The sequence below is a fragment of the Peromyscus californicus genome, unplaced genomic scaffold, assembly GCF_007827085.1.
Source record: "Peromyscus californicus insignis strain IS unplaced genomic scaffold, ASM782708v3 Scaffold_16__1_contigs__length_79575227, whole genome shotgun sequence".
NCBI classification, from domain to species: domain Eukaryota; kingdom Metazoa; phylum Chordata; class Mammalia; order Rodentia; family Cricetidae; genus Peromyscus; species Peromyscus californicus.
In genome coordinates this window covers 45278477-45300630 of record NW_026294458.1, presented here as the reverse complement: position 1 = coordinate 45300630, position 22154 = coordinate 45278477, and the positions used below count along the sequence as shown (strand labels likewise).

At 38.9% G+C, this 22154-nt stretch overlaps 2 protein-coding genes across 5 annotated transcripts in view; one reads left to right on the top strand and one right to left on the bottom strand.

Annotated features, from left to right (window-relative positions):
- Arl13b (ADP ribosylation factor like GTPase 13B) overlaps positions 1 to 22154 on the top strand; it is a 61145-nt gene that overhangs the window by 21451 nt on the left and 17540 nt on the right. For all 4 annotated transcript variants that reach the window (XM_052740955.1, XM_052740953.1, XM_052740952.1 and 1 more), the window contains 2 exons: positions 17620 to 17725; positions 19059 to 19261. In XM_052740955.1, the coding sequence (XP_052596915.1) occupies positions 17620 to 17725; positions 19059 to 19261 (309 nt within the window). The remainder of the gene's footprint in view (positions 1 to 17619; positions 17726 to 19058; positions 19262 to 22154) is intronic.
- Stx19 (syntaxin 19) lies at positions 481 to 17029 on the bottom strand. Its single transcript, XM_052740957.1, has one exon. It carries the CDS (start codon positions 6971 to 6973, stop codon positions 6080 to 6082), a length of 894 nt encoding a protein of 297 aa, XP_052596917.1. The 5' UTR covers positions 6974 to 17029; the 3' UTR covers positions 481 to 6079.

The window sequence follows — 22154 nt, the reverse complement described above, 5'->3', positions numbered from 1 at the left end:
TTAGCCTGTGTTATGAGCAAGCTTACTAATTGGATGCCTTGAGAAGTCAAATATGAACTCTCGTTTTATTGGATGGTCTGCTTTGTATTAAATTTTGCGTTTTGAACGAGGTTTTAGGATATGTTTTCTCCTCCCCCCCACACCGCAGATATCACTTAGGTATGCTAGGCAAATGCTCTGAGCCCTTTCACACCCCCCGCAGATACGGCTTAGGCATGCTAGGCAAATGCTCTGAGCGCTTTCACCGCCTCCCGCCCCCCCCAGATATGGCCTAGGCATGCTAGGCAAATGCTCTGAGTGCTTTAACCACCACCACCACCCCCCCCCCCCCCCCCCGGGCTTAGGCATGCTAGGCAAATGCTCTGAGCGCTTTCACCGCCCGCCCCCCCCCCCCCCCCCCCCCCCGCCCCAGATATGGCTTAGGCATGCTAGGCAAATGCTCTGAGTGCTTTCATCCCCCACCCCCCCCCCACTGCAGATATGGCTTAGGCATGCTAGGCAAATGCTCTGAGCTCTTTCATTCCCCCCGCCCCCTGCAGATATGGCTTAGGCATGCTAGGCAAATGCTCTGAGCATTTGCAGCCACCGAGCTGCAACCTCAGCCCTTTTCAAAACAAGATTTTGCCATGTAGCCTTGGTTGAGCTTGAACTCTTGATCCTCCTGCCTCAGCATCGTGAGTTGTGCCGTCACACCTAGCTTCCTCTCTTAATAACTTATATTTTGTCATTGTCCTTTCTTATTGCCTTCCTTTTGGGTTTTGTTTTCTTTAAGACAGGCTCTCACCTAGCTCAGGCTGTTCTTGAGGTAGTTATGTAGCCAAGGATGACCTCAAATTTCAGATCCATCACCTCCACCTCCCCAGTGCTGGGATTACAGGTGTGAACCCCCTTGATCAAGCAAACCCACAGCCTTGTGCGAGCGAGGCAGGCCCTCCCCCAACCAGCTGAGCTATCTCCCCGACTGCTGTTCTTTTCCCAGGAGTGCATTTTTTGAAAGTTCCTTAAATGGGTCCTTCTCTAATGACACTTTAATTGAGCTTTCATATTTCCCCATTGCATGTGTGATCTAGCTTCATTGTCTCAGTCATATGCTTACAGCATTTTGTCCTTAAGCTGGAACATTTGTAGAAGACATTGAGAAGGGACATTGGTCTTCCTCGCATTTGTGCACAGTGAGCGCCAGGTGGCGCTGTGACGTGAAAGAAGGCAAAGAGGAAATCTTAGTTCAGATTGCTCCTCAGCGGGAAGTTACTGAGTAAATGCCCCTGTCTTTCTTTGCTTTGTCCTCATTCCTGTACTTCATTATTAAGGTATAAAAAACCAACCCATCATGGTTGATTAATAAGAGGAGTAATGCAAGAGGAGTTTCTCCCCGGTGCTTAAAAGAGGAGTTTCTCCTGGTGCTTCTCCATAGCAAATGGGGATTTTTAAACAAGGCTATTTGAAACTTGATTATAAAAGTTGAAACTTTATTGGATCATTTATTGGTAAAGCTTACGTTTTTAAACTTTTAAGTGTTTGATTAAAGAAGTCACTTCCTCTATAGAATCAGGTCTCACTTTTATTGAATCCGAAGTAAAATATTAATAGAAGTATATATGAAAGGTGACCTTGGTTGAGCCCTACGGGTGAACTTGGTCTTTGAAAATATTTAAACAGAGACTCACTGGTTTCTGAAGTAAAATTAAAATATTAATCATTGTTTGTCATAAATGAGTAGTTCATGTCTTTTTAACTAAATAGCCATTTATTTATTTTTCTTCATTTTTCTCTTGTGTATCTATGCATCTGTGCATATATTAATTCAACAAATACTGAGTACCTACTATACTTCAAATTAATTATGCAAGGCACTATTTGATTTCCTATGAAATAAAATGAACTGGAAGTTTAATTCCATAACTAAATATATTGAAATTTTCATCAGCCCCAGTTGGTAGCAATGTCCTAAGACGACGGGTGCCATTTGTAGACTTACACCTGTCTTTAGAGAGAAAAGAAGTCACTGCCTGTCACCTTTTTGGAGTCCAGTTTGTTGGACCTTCATCCAGAATATCTCTGAAGCCACCAGCTAAAATTTCTTTTCAGGACAATAGGAATTCTACTTGTGTTAGTCCGGTTTAGCTATTGGAATAGTGGCGTATCTTAGCCTAGAGTGACAAGTCTTTACTGGGCTCGAGACCCTCGAGTCCTATCACCAGGATTTCTTAAACGCGGGTGTGACTACCTTGACCCACTTCATGCTCTTGGGTCCCCAGCTCACTGGCGTTATAGGGCCACTGTCGGAAGCTTTGCTGCTCTTCTAACCTCCTGAGGCTGCCTACACTGTGGGCTGTCGGAAGCTTGGCTGCTCTTGCAGCCTCCTGAGGCTGCCTATGCTGTGGGCTTGCACTCCAGCCTCCTCCACTATTTATGCTGCCCTCTTCTTTCGCTATCACACTCTCTAAAACTCACAAAGAACAAATACTTGACAGTGTTGCCAGGTGGGCATCAACATGTTGCCAAGGACCGCCTGCTTCACCGTTTTCATCCCAGACCTCCAGGATTTGGAGGGGGAAACCTTTGGAAGCAGACAGGCCTCTAGAGGTTCCCTTTCCTCTCCTCCTCTCCTCTCCCCTCCCTTTGTTTCTCTTCTTCCTCTCCCTTTCTTTGTTTCCTTGAGACAAGGTCTCATGCTGTAGCCCAGGCTGACTTGGGACTCCCAGCAACCTTCCAGCCTCCGATAGGGATTACAGGTATGCAAACACCACACAGTCCCGAAACTTACTGATTCTCGCTGAGCCTCTGTGGCTCTCCTTGTGAATGAGGATTTGCAAGCCTGTGCCAGCATGTGAATTCGGATAATGAAAGCATGACCTGCAGAGTGTTCCTACTGTTCTGTAAATGGGTTTTTATATTATTGCTGATGACGAAGTGCTTCAAAGTGTTATATGAATTCAAACCACTTAAACCAATTTAGTGGTGTTAACATGCACCCCAAAATCTTTAATTGTTCTTTTTTTTTAAATGTTATTTTTGTCTTCTGTTTCCAGCAGATTCCTTATATTGTTCCATCAACTCTTTCAAGAATTAGTTTACTCTTTCAGGTAGTTATATTAAGAAAAAAATTGCTGCTTTTACTTTGTATTAAGTGTGGAAATAAAACATACAGAATAGTTAACAACTGATTAAATATGTTGTGCTTGTTGCTTAGGTTAGGATAATACTAAGCAATTGAAGACATTGCCATAAGATACCATTTATCATAGCCATGTTATGGCATAAACCAAGGTGCAAATCAACACAGAAGCAGCATAGGAGAACAAAATCAAGTCATTTGTAAGCAACTGGAAGCAAGTAGGTGTCACCAAGTTAAGTGAACTTATCCAGTGACAGAAAGACAAATGTCACATTTTTTCCTCTTGTGTATAGAATTTGGAATCTAAGTGTGTGTAGGGGAGCAACTGAGAATAGAAAGCAACTACCAGAGAAGGGTTTGAGAGACACAAGAAGGTCGATATGATCAAGCACAATAATGCACGTGTGGAAACGTCAAGTTGAACCCATTGATATGTATAATTCATATTAATATGATAAAAAGAATGTAGCAGTGAAATTGAATATTATTCACTGCTTTGCAATACATCTGTGCTTAATTCTTACTTTAAAAGCATAATAAAATGCTAGCAGAAAGAACTTTTTACAAATCCATCTGGGCATAATTGAACTAATGCATATTAAATAGTACTTAATGGTCTTAGTTTTCGTGATAAATAATTTAAGAAAAGCTATAACCGAGTATGCTTAAAACTCTAGATAAAAAATTTAAAAGGAACAGTGGAGGTAATAGCTGGAATTATCCAGTCAGCTGTTGAGTCTTACAGGAATCTTTTTAGAATGCTCCTTTAAGCATTTTAAGCTAGGACATATGAAACATCCTTTCCACGGTGATGCTTGGTAACTGACACAGTAGAAAGCAATTCAATGTATATATTTAAACTAAAATTACTTCATGGTACATATAATATGATGTAACATGACAGTTGAATCCTTCAAGTTCCCCAACTCCCTCAGCACACATTTCATGCATTGTATAGGTGTGGAAGAGCCACCACCCTAAGCAGACAAGGACCCTCATGTTCTCTGCCAGCATTCAAGGTGCTGCGTGTTGCTAGGTTAAAAACACATGAGTGTCCTGGCTGAGATCACATTCAAGTTATCCCAGTACATCTCAGATGGGCCCTGGATGCCTCCTGGTCATTCTCCTGCCACTTTTCAGGGTGTTGCATTCTTCCGTCTGACCTGATTGTTTCATTCATCCACTTGCTCCCTTAACTCTGCTTTTCTCAATTGATAATTTTGTCAAGGGTCTTTCAGGAAATAGAAATTGTCACACACGAATTCCCACCACTCTGGCCAACGGTTTAAACACATAGAGAACCCTACGGTGAGGAGTCAGTCCTGAAGAGATTTGAGGTGAAGGGACTTTAGGATACCTAATACAAGGAACACAGAGCACTGTGCCGAGGGCAGTGACCCAGAGGAGGATTCCCTCCTGACATTGAAGAGAAGGATATCTCTGCAGTAGCAAGGGTTGGGATCTGGGGCACGAATGAAGACGCCTTGGGCTGAAGCAGAAACACAGCCTTCCCTCCTGGAAGGAGGGGAGACAGCATTCAAATGAAAGGAGACAACGGAGTAAATTCGGTGGTAGACAGAGCTCTCTTACAGACTCTGCATATTGGTTGGACTCGCACAGGAAATCAGTTGGAAATTCACATGCTAACACAGAAGCCGGTAACAAAGAGGTTTGTAAGGTGGTGTTAAGTTCCAGCAGATACTTAAAGGAAGGGTGATGAGAGGCCACAGGTCATCAGGATGGCCCTGCTAGGGTGAGTCGTCAGGAAAGGACTTTCTCAAAGGCAATCATTTATTTTCTTTGAATGACAACCGTGGCAAATATTTACTGGAGAGAAATATTACTCCATAATAGCAATAGAAACAAACAAACAAAACGACCACAAAGATGACCGTGTTGCTTTCGAAAATATGTAGGAGATGGTAAGAGTTTACCAATAAGAAAAAAGGTATAAATTAATGAAGAAGCATCATATTCTCGAGTAGAAAGACTAAATATCTTCATGGTGTCTACCACCCACCAGTGGTGACATTCAAGTGAACATGAAATTGGTGATAATAGACAGGTTTATTTCAGGCATAAGGAACAAAGAGTATAGAAACTCCTGCTCCATTACAGAAAGAGGACAGTACAGCCAGGCCACAGTGGGCAAAAACACATAGTGAAGTAAAAGATGTTTAAAGAAAAAGAGCCAAATGGGCTCAGTGCTACATTCCTGTGTCATCCAAGCACTCCGGAGGCTGTCAGGACCATCCCGAAGTTGAAGAGTGCTTAGGCCTCTTCATTAATTTATACTTTTTTCTTTAGTGCTTGCTTTATCATAATATTCAAGAACACAATTGCCTTTACTTAGACTTTGTCAAGCCCTCCGATCTGTATGTAATTCAGTTTCTTGTCCATTTCCAAGTTCATAAAAAACAGCCTTATCACACCATAGGTCTTATGCTTGACTGTCACCAGGTAGGTTTTTCATCAAGTTGATGATTGAGTTTCCCCAGGACCTAATGATCACCAGGTTTCCTTACCTATCTGAGGATAGAGGCTTAATAGGTATTTAGTTTCATTTTGGTGCACTGTGGCATGTTTTGAGGCCTTGTGTTATACAACTCTTAATTAATAAATATTCTCAAATAAACCAGATTAATAAAGTAGTTATCACTTAATTGAATATTCATCTAAAGAGTATATAAATGCACAGTAGAACTCTATTTTTCCAGAAACGTAAAGTCTTTCACTTTTATTTTTAAAAGTTAACCTGAGAATGTTAAGTAAATGCTTGTCTTGTGTCCCTGGCTTCAGCAGTTCTGTAACTGTTAGTGGGTAAATGGTAAAGGGGAAAATAACCAGTTAGCCATGATAGAATGCATGTAACTGGACTCATGAAATGAAGACAACCAAAACAAGGCTCTGAAATGTGGAAACCATCCCCCTAAGCCCTGAGGCGTTTCTAATATAGCGTCTCTATTTGGAGCCCCAGCAGGGGCAGCAGCAGCAGCAGCACAGGGCCCTGCAGGGGTGTCTTCGTTTGTATTTTACAGCGAGTCCGAACTTCTCTTTGGTATTGATAACATACTCTTTTGTGCTGGTCACCATGACCTCAATGCTGTTGATGCTTTCTCCTTGTTCCTCTACCAGAAGAGAGATCTGCATGAACAGGTCCCTGAGGTCCTTCACTTGGTTCTCCAGATTCAAAAGTTCCTTGTGTCTCTGTTCAATCTCCGAGAGCTGGGCTTTAGTGATGCTGGTTTCTGTGAGTAAGCTTTCGTTAAACACTTCCCATCTTCCCTGATGAAGCATGTCGTTCACGTCTTCTTCAGACACTTCTTTTCCAGCCACTTCCAGCTGATGGACGATAAATGTCTTGCACTTCTCTTGCTTGGAAGCTATTGTGTCGTTGTATAGAAACATGGTTTGCTGAAAGTGGCGGAACATCGCGGCATACTGGGACTTAAGTATCCTTGTGACCACTGATGATGGACCATTTTCAACCTCTGACTTTTTTACTTCTTTGACTAAATCACCCAGTGCTCTGTGAATGTGTTCTGCTTGGGTTTTTATCTCCTTTGCAATGGTAGAGTCCCGTTTAAGTAGGCTAAACCGTCTCATGGAAGCCACCAGACTTTTCTGTTGCTGTCCAAACTTTTGAACCTCATCAGCAAAGCTGTTGATAGTCTCTTGCAGTTTTTGGATCTCTTGTAGGTGTCTCTCAGCTACAGGTTCTCTCTCATAAATAACAGCTTGCTGGACAATCACGCCTTGTTCCTCTGCTTCTCCAAACACCTGACTGTCCCGAGAGAGTTCGATTTCGATTTCCTTGGTTTTCTGTTTTAATTCTTGAAGGCGGTCTTTCATCATTCCTTTCCACCTAAGAAATAAAAATAATGAAACTGAACAAAGAAGAAGTTGCTGTTTTCCCCGTTAGCAGTTGCACTGAGATAACTATGTGTCTCTTAGCAAAAATTCTAGTTTTCTAACAGGAAGTTTTAAAAATTGAGGAACATCAACATGGCATAATGGCTCTTGCCTATAATCCTTCTAGGGAAACTGAGGCAAAAGTATGGTAAATTCTAGGCTATCCTAAGCTATAGGTGGAATTTGAGGCCAACCTAGACTATATAGTAACAGTTTAACTAAAAAAGAAAAGAGAGAATCAAAAATAACTTCCTCATAGAGATCGCCAAAATAAAGAAAGTAATGTGAGATAATTTAGGAATTACTTTGGAGGGTTGCTCCTGCTGTACACCGCATTTATTTGAGTATAGTTACTGAAAAGTGATGGGGAGGATACAGATGCCTTCCCATAAGCTCATCCGTGTCCTTATACTGTCCACAACATGACTTTCTGTTACAGAAGGTGCTTTGACTCTACTTGAACTTTTAGGATTGGCTTTTAGCCTCCTAAAATACCATTACTAAAGATACCTTTCCCCAGGAATTTAGTCTGTGTCATGTTCAAAATAGACATTTTTCTGGGACAGGAAAGATGGTTCAACAGTTGGGAGCACATGCTGCTCTTGTGCAGGACCAGGACTCCTTTCCCAGCACCCACATGGCAGTTCAACAACCATATGTAACTCCAGTTTCAGGGAATTCAATGCCCTTTTCTCATTTCTGTGGGGACCAGGTATGCATGTGATACACATACATACAATCAGGCAAAACATTCATACACATAAAAATCTTTAAACAGATATTCATTTTACGGAATATGCATAATTTAAACTAACATAATGACAGAATAAATTCTATGTGGATTTTAAACAATATATATATATATATATATATATATATATATAGTGAAGTCTTTGAATTAGCATATTTTATATAGCCTTGTTTTCTTATCTATTGCATGTATGAAAAATATTGAGTTGATTATGCTGACTTCTCATTCTTGTCAGCTGTTTCCAAGAATCTCAACTCTCAGGGCAAAATGTATAGGAATTCATGTTACGATAATCTTTAGATACTTGAGAACGTGTTTATGTATGATCTCATCTGAGAATGCTGATAATATTTAAAATTTCACCTAGTGCTCCTGTTTGTCCTTTGCATCAAATCAAATGGAAGTAAGTTACATATGATTATATATAATGATAAGGTAATGATATACACATACATACAGTGAAATAAAGAAAAGCTATTATTGCTAATAAACCACTATTTTCTTAATCTTTGAGTATAGAAAGGCACTTAATGCCTTTCATAATTTTGAAAAGGCTGAGTGGGAATATAAACAGCTCATTGATCTCTAGACATTTTCTTAATATTGAATAGAGAAAGCTCTATTTATATAGTTTATTTTAATTAATGGTTTGAATTTCTCATAACACACATATAGTTATCAGATATATTCATGGTGCTTAGTGTGGAATCACCTTTAGTCTCCTGAAGTTGTATTGAGATTCAGAGATTAAAGTAACATCAAGCATATACTAAATGTAAAAGAAAAAAAATACTTAATGGGAAAGGATGTGAAATATCAAGTCCTTTAGGAAACTTCTTCACATCTATAAAGTAGAAGACTTTGTTTCACAGCTGTTATCTATGACAAAGTATTAACTTCAATACATGCTTTTAACCAGAATAGTAAATACTAGTACAATAGGCTAAGAAAGATACTTGCGCCACTTAAATTATGCTATCATGGTACACTGAGGGTGGGATGCTTTGTGATGGAAACTCACAAATTAGAAATTCCCAAAAGAACATAGAAGGGGAAGACTAGAAAACCATAGGAAGTTGAGAATCATTGAAATAAATTTAAATTGTTGCCCTATGTAAGAGATCTCTTTTACAATTATTTTCTAAAATGTGAAAACCTGTCTATACAACACAGTTAGACATATCATCATTCTAAAGGTCACTGAGTGGAAATTATATGGGGGGAGTGTTAATGTAGTATAAAGAAGACTTTGTAAACATGTAGAACTGTCATGAGATGAACTAGTTTATGAAGTTGGATTAGAGAGATACATAAAATCATCTTATGTCTTAACAGATAACCAGGCAAGGCTGTTGTGGAATGTTACTGTAACTATGTAAAGGTGTGTTGCATTTATTTTGTTGCATTGTTTAATTATGTAAAGATGTGTTGCTGTTTTACCTTGCCTGCCTAAGGCACCTGATTGGTCTAATAAAAAGCTGAATGGCCAATAGCTAAGCAGAAGAGGGGTAGGTGGGGCTGGCGGACAGAGAGAACAAGTAGGAGGAAGAATCTAGGTTCTAGAGAGAAGAGAAAAGAGAATGAGGAAAAAGAGGGAGATGCCCAGGGCCAGGCAGCCAGACAGCCAGATACGGAGTAAGATATACAGACTGAAAGAAAGGTAAAAAGCCCTGAGGCAAAATGTAGATAAAAAGAAACAGGTTAATTTAAGTTATAAGAGCTAGTCAGAGAAGCAAAAGATAAGGCCGAGCATAAGATAACTAATAAGTCTCCATGCCATGATTTGTGAACTGGTCAGTGGCCCAAAAGAAAGCCTGCTACACAAGACCTCTCTAAGGAGATACTTGGGTTGTGAGTCCAAACTCTTCAGAAGCCAGACAGGTGAAGAGGAAAGAGAATATAGGCTTTATATAGGAGATAGAATACCAAACCAGTGAGTAAGAATAATATACCTTTTTTTTCTTTTCTTTTTTTTTTTTCAGAGCTGAGGATCGAACCCAGGGCCTTGCACTTGCTAGGCAAGCGCTCTACCACTGAGCTAAATCCCCAACCCCGAATAATATACTTTTAAAAAAGATTTTTTTTCTCTAATTATGTGTACATGTGTGTGTGTTTCTGAATGGATACTCGCACATGAGTAGCAATGTCTGTGAAGACCAGAGGTGTTGGATGCTCTGGAGCTGGAGTTAAAGGTGGCTGTGAGCCACCTGCTGTAGGAGCTAGGAATGGAGCTCACATTCTCTGCAGGAATGGTGCATTGTCTTAGCTGCTGAACCACCTCTCCAGCCTGAGGCTGCTGTACTTTAAGAACAGAATTAATGCCTATGTAGGTAGAAATTAAGAGAAGGAAAATTAAGATAGAGGAGAGAAATCAGAAAGGTAGCTAGGAAACAGATCGTAGTTGACTTAATGCAGGGTAAAAAATGTGAGTTTTCCACAGATGCTGTAGAAGACACATGAAGAGCAAATGTGGCATTGGCAGGAGTTTCGTTTTCCAAGATTTTTTTTTTTACTTATTTTATATAGAATTGTTTCCCAGGACAGCAAAATGGTTCATAAGAGAGTTGAATAATAAAACAGAGATAGAATCCATGGAAATCAGTGGGAAATGTTTTTGGAGTTAGAAGCAATATGGCTTGATGATTTTTTTAGCTAATCAGCCACACCTGACAGAATTATTTTTTGAGACACTTCCAAAAAAGTGTTTGACCCTTGATCCTTTGTTCTTTCTTTCCCACCCTCCCTCAGGCTCCTGGCTTCTCTCCCCACCTCTGAATATTGGGATGCTTATAAGGTGAAGAGTAGCCATCATTAGTTTTAATGATAGTACTAAATACTGTTGATTCCAAGTTGGATCTCAGTCTAGATTATTCTTAGACACCTTTCTGCTTGCTGAGTCCCATTTGGATGGGCACACCTGAAGTGACTCTGCACTATCTCAATGCCTAGATTGTTCTGACTCAGTCAGTGGCAACTCTCTTCTTTCAGTGACTCAGATTCAAAAGCTCAAGTCATTGTTGATTATTTCTTTTCAACATTTTATATCTTAGCTCATTTCCAGACAGCTAATAAAATGCATTAGCCTTTCTTCCTCAGTATGTTTGGAGCCAGCCACCTCTTCCAGTCTGGTCCAAGGCATTTCTATTTCATTTGGATTACTGTCATAGTCTCCCGCGTGCCGTTTCTTCTTTCTAATCCTCTTACCCTCATCTTTTCTCAAGACAGATTCCAGTTAAAGTCTACTACTGTGCCTGAGATCCCCCTTTGGTTTCTCTTAGAGGAAAAGCCAGCATGTTGAAGGGAAAGATTATCTAGGCACACAGCAAGTTCTAAATACAAGCCATTGGAATGGTTGAGCATGGAGGAAAGACTCTGCATCACAAGGGAGGAAGCCTTTTAACATAGAAAGTTCTTTTGCATGTTAGCTGTTTGCTTAAATACTTGCTTTGTAATTTTATTACTGAACTCTTGTGTTGCAAGCTTCTGCTGACTATAGGACATTTGAAGTGTTCAATTTACTTCAACTATTTTAAATATTTTAACCACAGTAGTTTGTAGATAATCCTCCCACCCACCCCCACCTCCCCCACAGATGTGACGTTGTAACATGAAATCCAAATTCAAAATAAGGATTTTCTAAGCCGGAAAAGGATTCTTCTTGCCTATCACCTTCTTTGTTCTGTTTCCTACTTTCCTTGCAAGGAGAAACTTCTCCACCTTCTGATGAAGACTGTTCAATTTGAAATTACCAAAGCAGTGAGTTTCACAGCTTGGAGTGAACAACAATAATAAAGTTAAATGTAGAAAACTTGTGAAATGAAAATTCGTCACAGAGGAATAGAAGATGGGATATTATGCTAGAAATGTAATTATGGATCTGTGTATCATGTATATCTTCTAGAAATATTTCTTACCCCTTTTCCATGGGTCTAGGAAACAAAACAGAATGAATGTACTGTGCAATATTCAGACTATTATTGTTTATGTCCTTTATTAAAATGAAAGCAGTAGTTTTGATCAGGAAAGATTTCAATATTAGAGCAAACAATTATATGTGAAAGATTTTATATCTCTTTTTTTATAGTTTTCCCTTGTTTATTATATAATTAGTGGTGTAGTATTGTACATATGTGTATGCTCGTGTGTGTGTGTGTGTGTGTGTGTGTGTGTGTGTGTGTGTGTGTGTGTGTGTAATAGCCCATGTATGGAGGTCAGAGGACAACTTCTGGAGTTGGTGGTTGGTTCCTTCCTTCCACCATGCGGATTACTAGGACCTGAACTCAGGTCATGAGGTTTGGCAGCAGTTAACCATTACTTGCCGAGCCATCTCACCAGCACTGGCCGTTGGGCTTTTGAGACAGGTCTTGCTTTTCATCCACGCTAGCCTTGAACTCATAGTCCTTTTATTTCTTCTTTCCAAGCTCTGAGGGTACAGATATGCATCACCCACCCAACAATTTCCCCTGTTTTAATTATACTAAACAAGTTATGTCACATATTATAGGTAATTATGGCTTATAATTAATTGTAGTTAATTACAATCAATATAATCCTTAATGCAAATTTTAGAGTCTAAGTCCTTAATTCTAAATTAAGTGGAAATATTATTAGCTTTGTAATAAATTTAACTTGTACTTTTTTGTAAAAGTTAAATTTCATTTGTAAAAAAAAATCTAACTAATTCTGTTTGCCCAATAAGATATGGCAGTGCAGTGACTATTCTCAGGCCTTGAGTTAAAGTTTGGAATGGTTATTGTTCACATTCATGTCTGTGTGTTCACAAGCATTCTGGTCTCCATCTTGGTTACTTGGAGACCTCAATTCCACTTTGCTGACAGTGGCCATCTCCATATCCAGTTAAGCCCTGAGCCTCTCACAGGCATTACAGCACCTCCTCTCACATGTTTAGGATGGGATGACCCTTTCTTTCATCTTTACAAAAATTGCAGCAGTTATTGGGGTCATAGGCAAGCTTTTTCCTGAAGTGTAGTTTTAGTAGGTGCAGAGGGGTGTGCAAATGCACGCATGTACATTATTCACATGCCAAGTGTGCACAGAAAACACAAGTAAATATTAGAACATTTCTTTCTTTACATCGCTGTTATTGATGTGAAAATGCAAATATGTAAATTGAATTAGGTTTCTTTTTGCTGCTGAATACCAGTGCGTGCATATAAATTAGATGATGTAATTTACATAGTTAGCTATAATGTATATATGGTATGCATCATTTTTGATGAATAAGATATTGCCAGTTTATTTCTTTGGAATATCTAACATATTTATGTTAAAGTTTCTTTATATTATTATGCTATCTTTCTTGGTAGTAAATTCTTTTCTTTCAGGTGGCCGTTAACTTCTAGCTACTCTCTTGAAGGTGGACAAGTGTTTTTTTGTGTCCCTTGAGGTATTATATTATGCGGGAATGCCCCTGACACCTTTCTAAGTTATGGATTCAATCTGAGATTGTTTGGTTGTTCCCACTAGAGCCATGGATTTGTCCACTGTTGTCAGGGAGTGGAAATGCAGACCCAGAGTCCAGTGACATCTCTCAGTGCTAGAAAGCTTGCTCAGTAATACATGATACTCTGGGTTGTATTTACAGTATCACAGAAAAGGTACAGAAACATATGTGTTTGTATATGTATATAGATAGGTAGGTAGGTAGATAGACAGACAGACAGAGAGATAGTTATCTTAGTTTTCTGAGATTTTTGTTATTCCTGATGGAATTCTGGACAAGTTAAAATAGCTATTTCTGTGTCTGTACAGACTATGTTCTATTTTCCCTAGTTCATCTAGGAAATTCAGTTTTATTTCCTGTAATATTTATTTCCTAAGTCCCAGCCTCTAAGACAGACTCTTTTCTTCTAGTAGTCCAGTGTAGTTGTGTTTAACGTCTCCCCATAACTGTGGTTATGTTCCCTCTTCATTTCTAGAATCTGCTAGATTTTGCTATTTAAAAAAATATAGTTTCAAATTGATATTTTTAAAGTTAAGTTTATATAAGACATCCCTCCATATTCTAAACTAAAGGGAACCATTTGTAAAATAGCTGTCTACCTTGGTGAAGACATAGGTGATGACCTTTACAATAGTGTTATCATATTCATAATTTTCTTCCAATTTTTGTATGACTGTATAGAAACTCACTTATAAGGACTCAGGTGCACTTAAATGCTGTGTGTATGTATTTTTTAGCAGTTGGTGTTCATAACTATATGTACACTGTTTCCAGTTTAATTTTACTTTCATAAATTAGAACTAAGCATATTATAATTTAAATTTTGGATACAGTTCATATAATCATAAAATATGAAACTCATAAGAAATCATTTAATTGGTTAGGCTAGATGAAATTCATGAGATCATTATTACATGCAGTTTCTTAGTGCAGTAGTATTATGTCTATAGAAGATAAGATCATCAGTATGTTTAATTTACTACTCTACGTTTTTGAATTTGCTATGTGGTTTGAGTTTCACTCATAATGTTGCCTATATCTGTGAGTTTAAACATGGTATTTTAGAAAAGAAAAACAATATGATGGTAGTTGATACATGTGGTAATAACTTGTAATAGTTTCTTGTGGGAAAGAGGAAAGTAAAGAGGAGTGACTCAAAGAAAACTTTCTCCACCCTGTTACACAGAATTCGATTCCTAGAGACAAACGTGAATGTACATTACCTTTAGAAATATAACGTGAGACAGTGTTAGAAATATACCATGGGACAGTGGTGGTGAACACCTGTAATCTTAATGCTGGTGGGCAGAAGCAGGTGTATCTCTGTGATTTCAAGGCCAACCTGGTGTACAGAGTTCCAAGACAGCTAGGGCTATACAATGAAACCCTATCTTGAAAACAAAACAAAACAAAAAATTAACGAAAAATAATAATAAAATTAAGTTGGGATACATGTTTAATATGCTTGTGGATTTTTTAAAGTAAACTTTCTGTAGTTACTATGTTGATTAATAAATATTCAAGAAATACATTTTGTTCTTGTATATGAAGGCAGCTTTCAGCATTTTCTAGCTCAAGGTTAAAACTGGGGATCTTACTATATATATTTTCTAAGCTTGAATGAGCTGGCATTTTCAGTAATGTATTCTTTCAGTATTCTTTCTTTGGAGTTGATGTAGATGTGTTAGTTGTCTTGTTGAACTAATTAGTAATCATAACTTTATAAAGAGTTATTTGTTGTTTTTACTTTTGCTTATCTGATTCAGATAAGTTGAATAGATATGAAGTAGTTTTCATATTAAACTTCAAAGTGGGTAGCCTTGAAGAGAGATTACATTGCATGTTACATGGCCAACTTCATATCTCCTTTAAAAATACTTTATAAAAGTCATTAAGTTGATTTGAAATGAGTATTTATTAAATTCAGAGATAGGAACAATTATAACTTAGGAAATATGTTACATTTAAATGGTGCCGATTTAACTATTAAGTTGATCTAATAGCTTGAAAAAACTATGATAAATTTTTAAGTACTTTCAACACACTATCTACAACGTTAAAATGTTTGAGTGCTTTGATATTTTATAGTAGTCCTTTTCCAACAAAACCATTTTAAAATTTCTTCAAATTAGTTTTAGCAGATCCTGGGAAATAAGAATGAAGAAATTAATGTTTTTCTTTCAAATTTGGGCATAAAGTTCTGTTCAGTATTAAGTATGAAAGTCCTGTCTAAAATAAACATAGCATTATTAATTTAATGTCTATAAAAAAAAGAATTTCAGATTTGTTTTCAAAGGATCTGCTTTTCTAATGTTTCTAAAATGAGAAGTCGTTTTATTAGAATTAAAGTAATGGTTTCATCTAAGGTTGGTAACTCCACCTCAGTCCTCTACAGGTCGATCCTCATAGCCAGGACAGGTCAGCTGCTTGCAGCTCTGTGCAAATCTAAACAGGAAAGTCACTGGAGGACCTGCTGAGCCATTCTTTCAGTGTCTGGATATTTCACTTTAAATAGCACGCACACACACACACACACACACACACACACACACACACACACACACACACGTTAATTCGCTTACCTTACTGTCTTGTTCTTGTTTTCTCACCCGTGGTGTTAGAGTTCTTAGTCTGGGAGAAAATCCGAGTGCCATGGAGTGTAATGCTCCATCAAACGCTTAAATCACTTCTAAGCCACAGGCTGGCTTTATGGTTCTCATACAGTTAATTGAAAGCCAAACAATGAAGTCAAATAAGTTGGAGATAAAGTTGTACATTTGCTGTTGCTATCAAATGAGAAGTGCGGCTTGCTTACTTCACACCTGGAGAAGCAGGTTCTGCCTGTTCCTCACCTGTTCCTTAGATTAAAGGAAGAGCCTGTTCTCCGGAGCGCCTTGGTAGCTGGAAGTCCTTGTTAAACTGTCTGCACAGAGTCTGAGTACATTCTCTGGACCTAGTCTGCACTACCTGTGGAATGCCTTCCTTCCGAAAAATGCTGTTGTAGCTAAACAAAGGTTTCTTTGTAGATTTCAAAACCTAGAAGTACCCATGAATAGGAATGGAATGAAGCCTAGTGTGCAGCGTTTTAGATTCCATTTATGATTCAATCCTCTTCTACTTGGAAATCCCACAGGGCTTCACTCACAAAATAGAGAAAGAGAAGAATACTAGCCAGAGAGGACTTTTGTCTTTGAACTCCACTTTTCTTTCCGTACTCTTATTTTTACTTTGGAGGAAGTTTCTATAATTTTCAATGTAAAATAGCAGTTACATATTATGTCAAGTGAATTTCTACCAGGAAGAAATATTTACAGGGAAATGTAGGAATGAAAATCCTTTCATAGTATCAAATTTCCAAACCTTTAGTCTTTTGGTGTTCCCACGCCTACTGGAGATGTGAGCTGAACATGGCTGCAGTCCAAGTACAATTTAGATTGTGTTTGAATTCCCACTTCCTCAAATCTGCTCTCTCCCCCTGCCCTACCAAAGAAAACAACTCCTTCATGGTATTCTATGTGAAGACAAGAAATCTTTCTGTGCAGGATTGGTGATGGACACTGGATCATCTATATGATATGTCATCCTGCAGCTTAGAGTGAAGTACAGATTGCTTTATTCTGCATCAAGATAATTTCAGAGCCGGGCGGTGGTGGCGCACGCCTTTAATCCCAGCACTCGGGAGGCAGAACCAGGCAGATCTCTGTGAGTTCGAGGCCAGCCTGGGCTACCAAGTGAGTTCCAGGAAAGGCGCAAAGCTACACAGAGAAACCCTGTCTCGAAAAACCAAAAAAAAAAAAAAAAAAGATAATTTCAGAATTGAATTCTGTGTTTGGAAGAAAAAAAATCATGATACAAAAGAAACATGTTCTCCACAGTACCCAGTTGTATAAATTTTGAAATACCACCCAAAAATATGTTTATATTTTCAAAAGGAGACAACGTGAAGCCGCACTAAGAAACAGTGGAAATGATTGTGTGTAGAGTGAGGGGTGATGGGTGGAATAGGAGCAGCCTCCATGTTGATTCCATAGTTGCGTGTCTAGTCACTCCAGTGTGAAATGGAATGGAGTTCACATTCCCACCAGCATTGTTTTTAAGAAGAAAAGGTCAGGACTTTTGTCTGTGGGCTGTGGGAAGTAGCCTGCTTCTTCTTCTATTGGTAGTTTTTAATTATCGGTCTAGTGCTTCCTTGAACTTTCTCGTTGGCTGCTTTTGCTTTTTTTTTTTTTTTAGAGCACTAACTATGAAAAGTTATGAAATCTGTGCTACAGTATTCCCTGAACCAGCTTATTCTGTAATCAGTAGATTTAAATCTTGGGAACAGAGACCGTGAAAATGACATCTGCTGTACAACCAGTTCATTTGTCTTCCTAGGTTGGCAAATAAACAGGACAAGGAGGGGGCCTTAGGAGAAGCCGATGTGATTGAATGTCTCTCCCTGGAAAAGCTGGTCAATGAGCACAAGTGCTTGTGCCAGATAGTAAGTTATTATTATTATTATTATTATTATTATTATTATTATTATTATTATTATTATCGTTATTACTTTTACATTTTGTTCAGAAAACTTAGTTTCCATAAAAGTGATAGTCAACTAGAAAACAGTCTTTTGGGGCCGCCCTATACCATAGCTCAGCTAGTAAAAGGCATCCTGGCTTAGCCACCTGAGTCCACTCCCTGGGATCCCCGTGGTGGAAGGGGGAACAGATTCCTGCAGGTTGTTGTTGGGCATCTCCGCTGGAGCCGACCTCTCCAGACCCCGCCCAAAGAAAGCCCGCCAAGCAGCAGGTCCACCCTGGAGAGTATTTAAGGACCGGCCCACAGACTTCTCTAGTGGTTTCCATCGCGGCTTCTCCCCTTCCCCTGGGACTGCCCAGGAATGCTCTGCACAGATTAAACCTGAACTTAATAATTTGTCGTGATCTGATTTACTGCCTCGGCAGAGAGGCTTAATATCGGGGTACGGAAACTTTTTATCTGTCTCCTGACCTCTTGTGCGGTGGAGTTTGCTGCACACCCCCCAGATTAATATATAAATGTAAAAAGATAATGAAAACAGTACTAAAATAATTTCCATGCCGTAACAATTCTGTCATTGCTCAGTTAATAGTAGTTAATACTGTAATGTCTCTTCTACTTTTTTACTAACTCCCAGAAACTTTCCTACATTGCTTGTAAGATTTTTGTTTTTGTTTTTGTTTTTCGAGACAGGGTTTCTCTGTGTAGCTTTTGGAGCCTGACCTGGAACTCACGTTGTAGACCAGGCTGGCCTCGAACTCACTGAGATTCACCTGCCTCTGCCTCCGGAGTGCTGGGATTAGAGGTGTGTGCCACCAGGCCTAGCTCAGCATAAGAATTTATAATTTCCAGTATTCCCTCCCCCCCCTTTGTTTTGAGGCAGAGTCTGTCTCTGTCACCCTGGCTGTCTTCAAACTCTCAGAAATCTACCTGCCTGCCTCTGCCTCCCGAGTGCTGGGATTAGAGGTGTGTGGCTCCTGAGTCTCTTCGTTACAGGTGCTCTTAATAAATAGCAGCGCTTTTCTCAGGGGAGTTCAGTTTGTCTTCCAGTAAATTTGTATAGAATTGTATCTGGTCCTCTCATCTTATTCATAATGTAACATAGATAATATTTATAATTGTTTTCAACTTCTACTAGTACTAAACTAAATTTAGTTATTACAAAATTGTGTTTTAGAAGTTATTAACTTAAAAGGCTAAATTTTGCTTTGCCTATAATTTTACTTAATGGTTTATGAATATGGTTGTGTAGAGAACTTTTAGTTTTAATCATTGAGTCAAATGATTTGTTTTAGGAACCTTGTTCGGCAGTCTTGGGATATGGAAAGAAAATTGACAAGTCCATTAAAAAGGGGCTTTATTGGCTCCTGCATATCATTGCAAAAGACTTTGATGCCTTAAGTGAACGCATCCAAAAAGACACAACTGAGCAGCGAGCTCTGGAGGAACAAGAGAAACGAGAGAGGGCTGAGCGAGTTCGAAAATTACGGGAAGAAAGGTAAGTAGATCAATTTTGCACACAGTTCTTCTGAAGATTAAAAAGGGCAGTTTTCATCTGCTAGTTTTGCTTATGTAGTCTGTTTATTCAGTTTTATCTCTTTCTGTATGAAGAAAGATGTCTGGGAACCTTTGTATACACAAGTGTAGATGGTACTTCTGTTTTGTAGTGCTAGGAACCCAACCCGGGGCTCTGTGCATGGTAAGCAAGCATTCTTACCATGGAGCCCTATCTCCAGCCCGAGTGATGGACTTATAAAACTTTCCTGGGGCTGTGATAGTCATTAAGTATACTTCATAATTAGTCAGTACTTCCCAAAGTTTTAAATTTGTATCAATTAGTGGTGAGGAGTTTCAGAGTAGTTCTTTTCAAAGGACTGGGAGATTTTGCTTCGGGACCAGATGGAACTGTCTGGGGACATTTTTATTGGTGTGGGTGGGATGGCATAGGTAGACGCCAGGGATAGTGTCAACCACCCTTTAATGCACAGGGAGCCTCAGAAAAGAAGTATTAGATTCAGTGTGTCAGAATTGCAATAGGATGAGAAGCTTGTGTGTACCCTCGACATAGAGCTAAGATGTTAGGGGATCCCTTAACTCAGACCTCATCTGGAACACTAATTCTATCAAAAACTTGCACGGTCGCCAGGCAGTGGTAACTCACGTCTTTAATCCCAGCACTCGGGAGGCATAGGCAGGCAGACCTCTGTGCGTTCAAGGCCAACCTGGTCTACAGAGCTAGTTCCAGTAAGAGCTGTTGCATAGAGATACCTTGGCTCAAAAAACTAAAAAAAAAAGAAAAGGTATACTGTCTTGAGGTATTATTTTTAAGAATTTGTTTTATTTGATTGTGTGCATTTGTGTGTATGTGTATGTGATTATTTTTAAGAATTTGTTTTATTTGATTGTGTGCATTTGTGTGTATGTGTATGTGATTATTTTTAAGAATTTGTTTTATTTGATTGTGTGCATTTGTGTGTATGTGTATGTGATTATTTTTAAGAATTTGTTTTATTTGATTGTGTGCATTTGTGTGTATGTGTATGTGATTATTTTTAAGAATTTGTTTTATTTGATTGTGTGCATTTGTGTGTATGTGTATGTGAGAATGTGACTTTATGCACAGGAGTGGAAGTTCCCAGGAAGGACAGGAACACGGGATCCCCTGGAGCTGGAGTTACAGGCAGTTCTAAGCCACCCATCATGGGTGTTGAGAACTGAACTGGGGTTTTCTGGAAGGGCTGTGCTCAGGTTCCTGTCCACCAGGCCAACTCTCCAGGCCCTAGCTTGAGGGTTTTTTTGTTTGTCCGTTTTAATTATTTTTTTTAAGAAATTTTTTTATTCATTTTATATATCAACCACAGAGACCCCTCTCATTCCTCCTCCTGCTTCCCCCTAGCCTCCCCCGCCAAACCATCCCCCATCCTCTCCTCCAAAAAGGTAAGGCCTCCCATGAGGAGTCAGCAAAGCCTGGTACATTCAGTTGAGGCAGGTCCAAGCCCCTCCCCACTGCATCAAGGCTGTGCAAGGTGTCCCACCATAGGCAAGGGGCTTCCAAAAGCCAGCTCATGCACTAGGGATAGATTCTGATCCCACTGCCAGGGGCCCCTTAAACAGACCAAGCTACGCAACTGTCTAGCCTATGCAGAGGGCCTAGTCCAGTACCATATATGCTCCATTGCTGTTGATCCAAAGTTTGTGAGTTCCCAGGAGCTTGGTTCAGTATGGTTTCACAGGTTGTTGTCCCCTACCTGGGGGGCTTTGTGAGGCATCTTTTCTATTGTGAAGGAAGCCTTCTGGTGGGACCTTTCACATTATTCAGAGATAGGACTTAAAGAAGTATGAGAGGAGTGACTGAAAATCAGTCATTTGCCATGTTAAATCCAATGTAACTGGTTTGCATAGTCATTTCTGTTAAAGAGTAGGATATACTATTTTGTTATGAAAATGGTGTATTATCATTTTAAACTTGAAATTGTTTCTAATGAGTGGGTAACCACAATGGCTGTTCTATATGTATGTTCGTTTATAGACTGTTCTCAGATGAACACTTCCTCTGGTGCTGAAATAGCCTTCTGAGATGACTGCTGTAATCCCATCTGTAGGAAAGGGGAGGCTCAGAATTCTCGGTCAAAGGTCATAAGAGGTAGTAAAGCAAAAAATCTCCATAGCTTGGCTTTCTAGGTTCAGAATGAAAAGGTAGATATTTTCATCATGGAACATAGTTAATTGACATAGCAATGAACTGTATTCTACATACAGGCTGATTGGAGAACCATTTCTTTCTGGTATAATTATTAGAACATATTAATGGGTTTTGATGGACTTTGATCATAACCACCCTTCCTACTAACCTCTTCTACTCCTGTTCCCTCGTCTCTTTCCTGTTCCCCAATAATCCCTCTTTGACTTTCAGAGCGATAGTTTTCCCCCCTTTTTTTCTTCAATGTATTAAAGAAAATTTGCAGTCTTTAACTTCTTTGGCTCTTTTGCTTCACTTGATAACTTTAGTTGTATTCATTTTCTTTCAAAAGGCATAATTTCTTTCTTTTATGGATGAATAATACTTTACTGTATATCTGCATTTGTGTAAAACAGTATAGATAATAGCTCTATTATATACAATATATAGTATGCATTTAATATATATATATATATATGTATGTATATATCACATTCATCTGGTGATGAGCTCTAGGCTGATTCTGTAACGTGGTGAATGTGAACAGTGTTGCAGTGAATGTGGGTCTGCAAGTATATGTTTTGTTTGCTTCATTTTCTGTAGGTCTACACCCGGAAGTGCTATAGCTGGATCATATAGTATTTCTCATTTTAGTTTAGTTTTTTTTTTTTTTTTTTTTAGCATCTCCCATATTGGTTTTCATTGTGGTTAT

Excerpts from the sequence above, each read along its gene's own strand:
- Stx19 (XM_052740957.1), bottom strand. The coding sequence starts at position 6,973 with ATGATGAAAGACCGCCTTCAAGAATTAAAACAGAAAACCAAGGAAATC.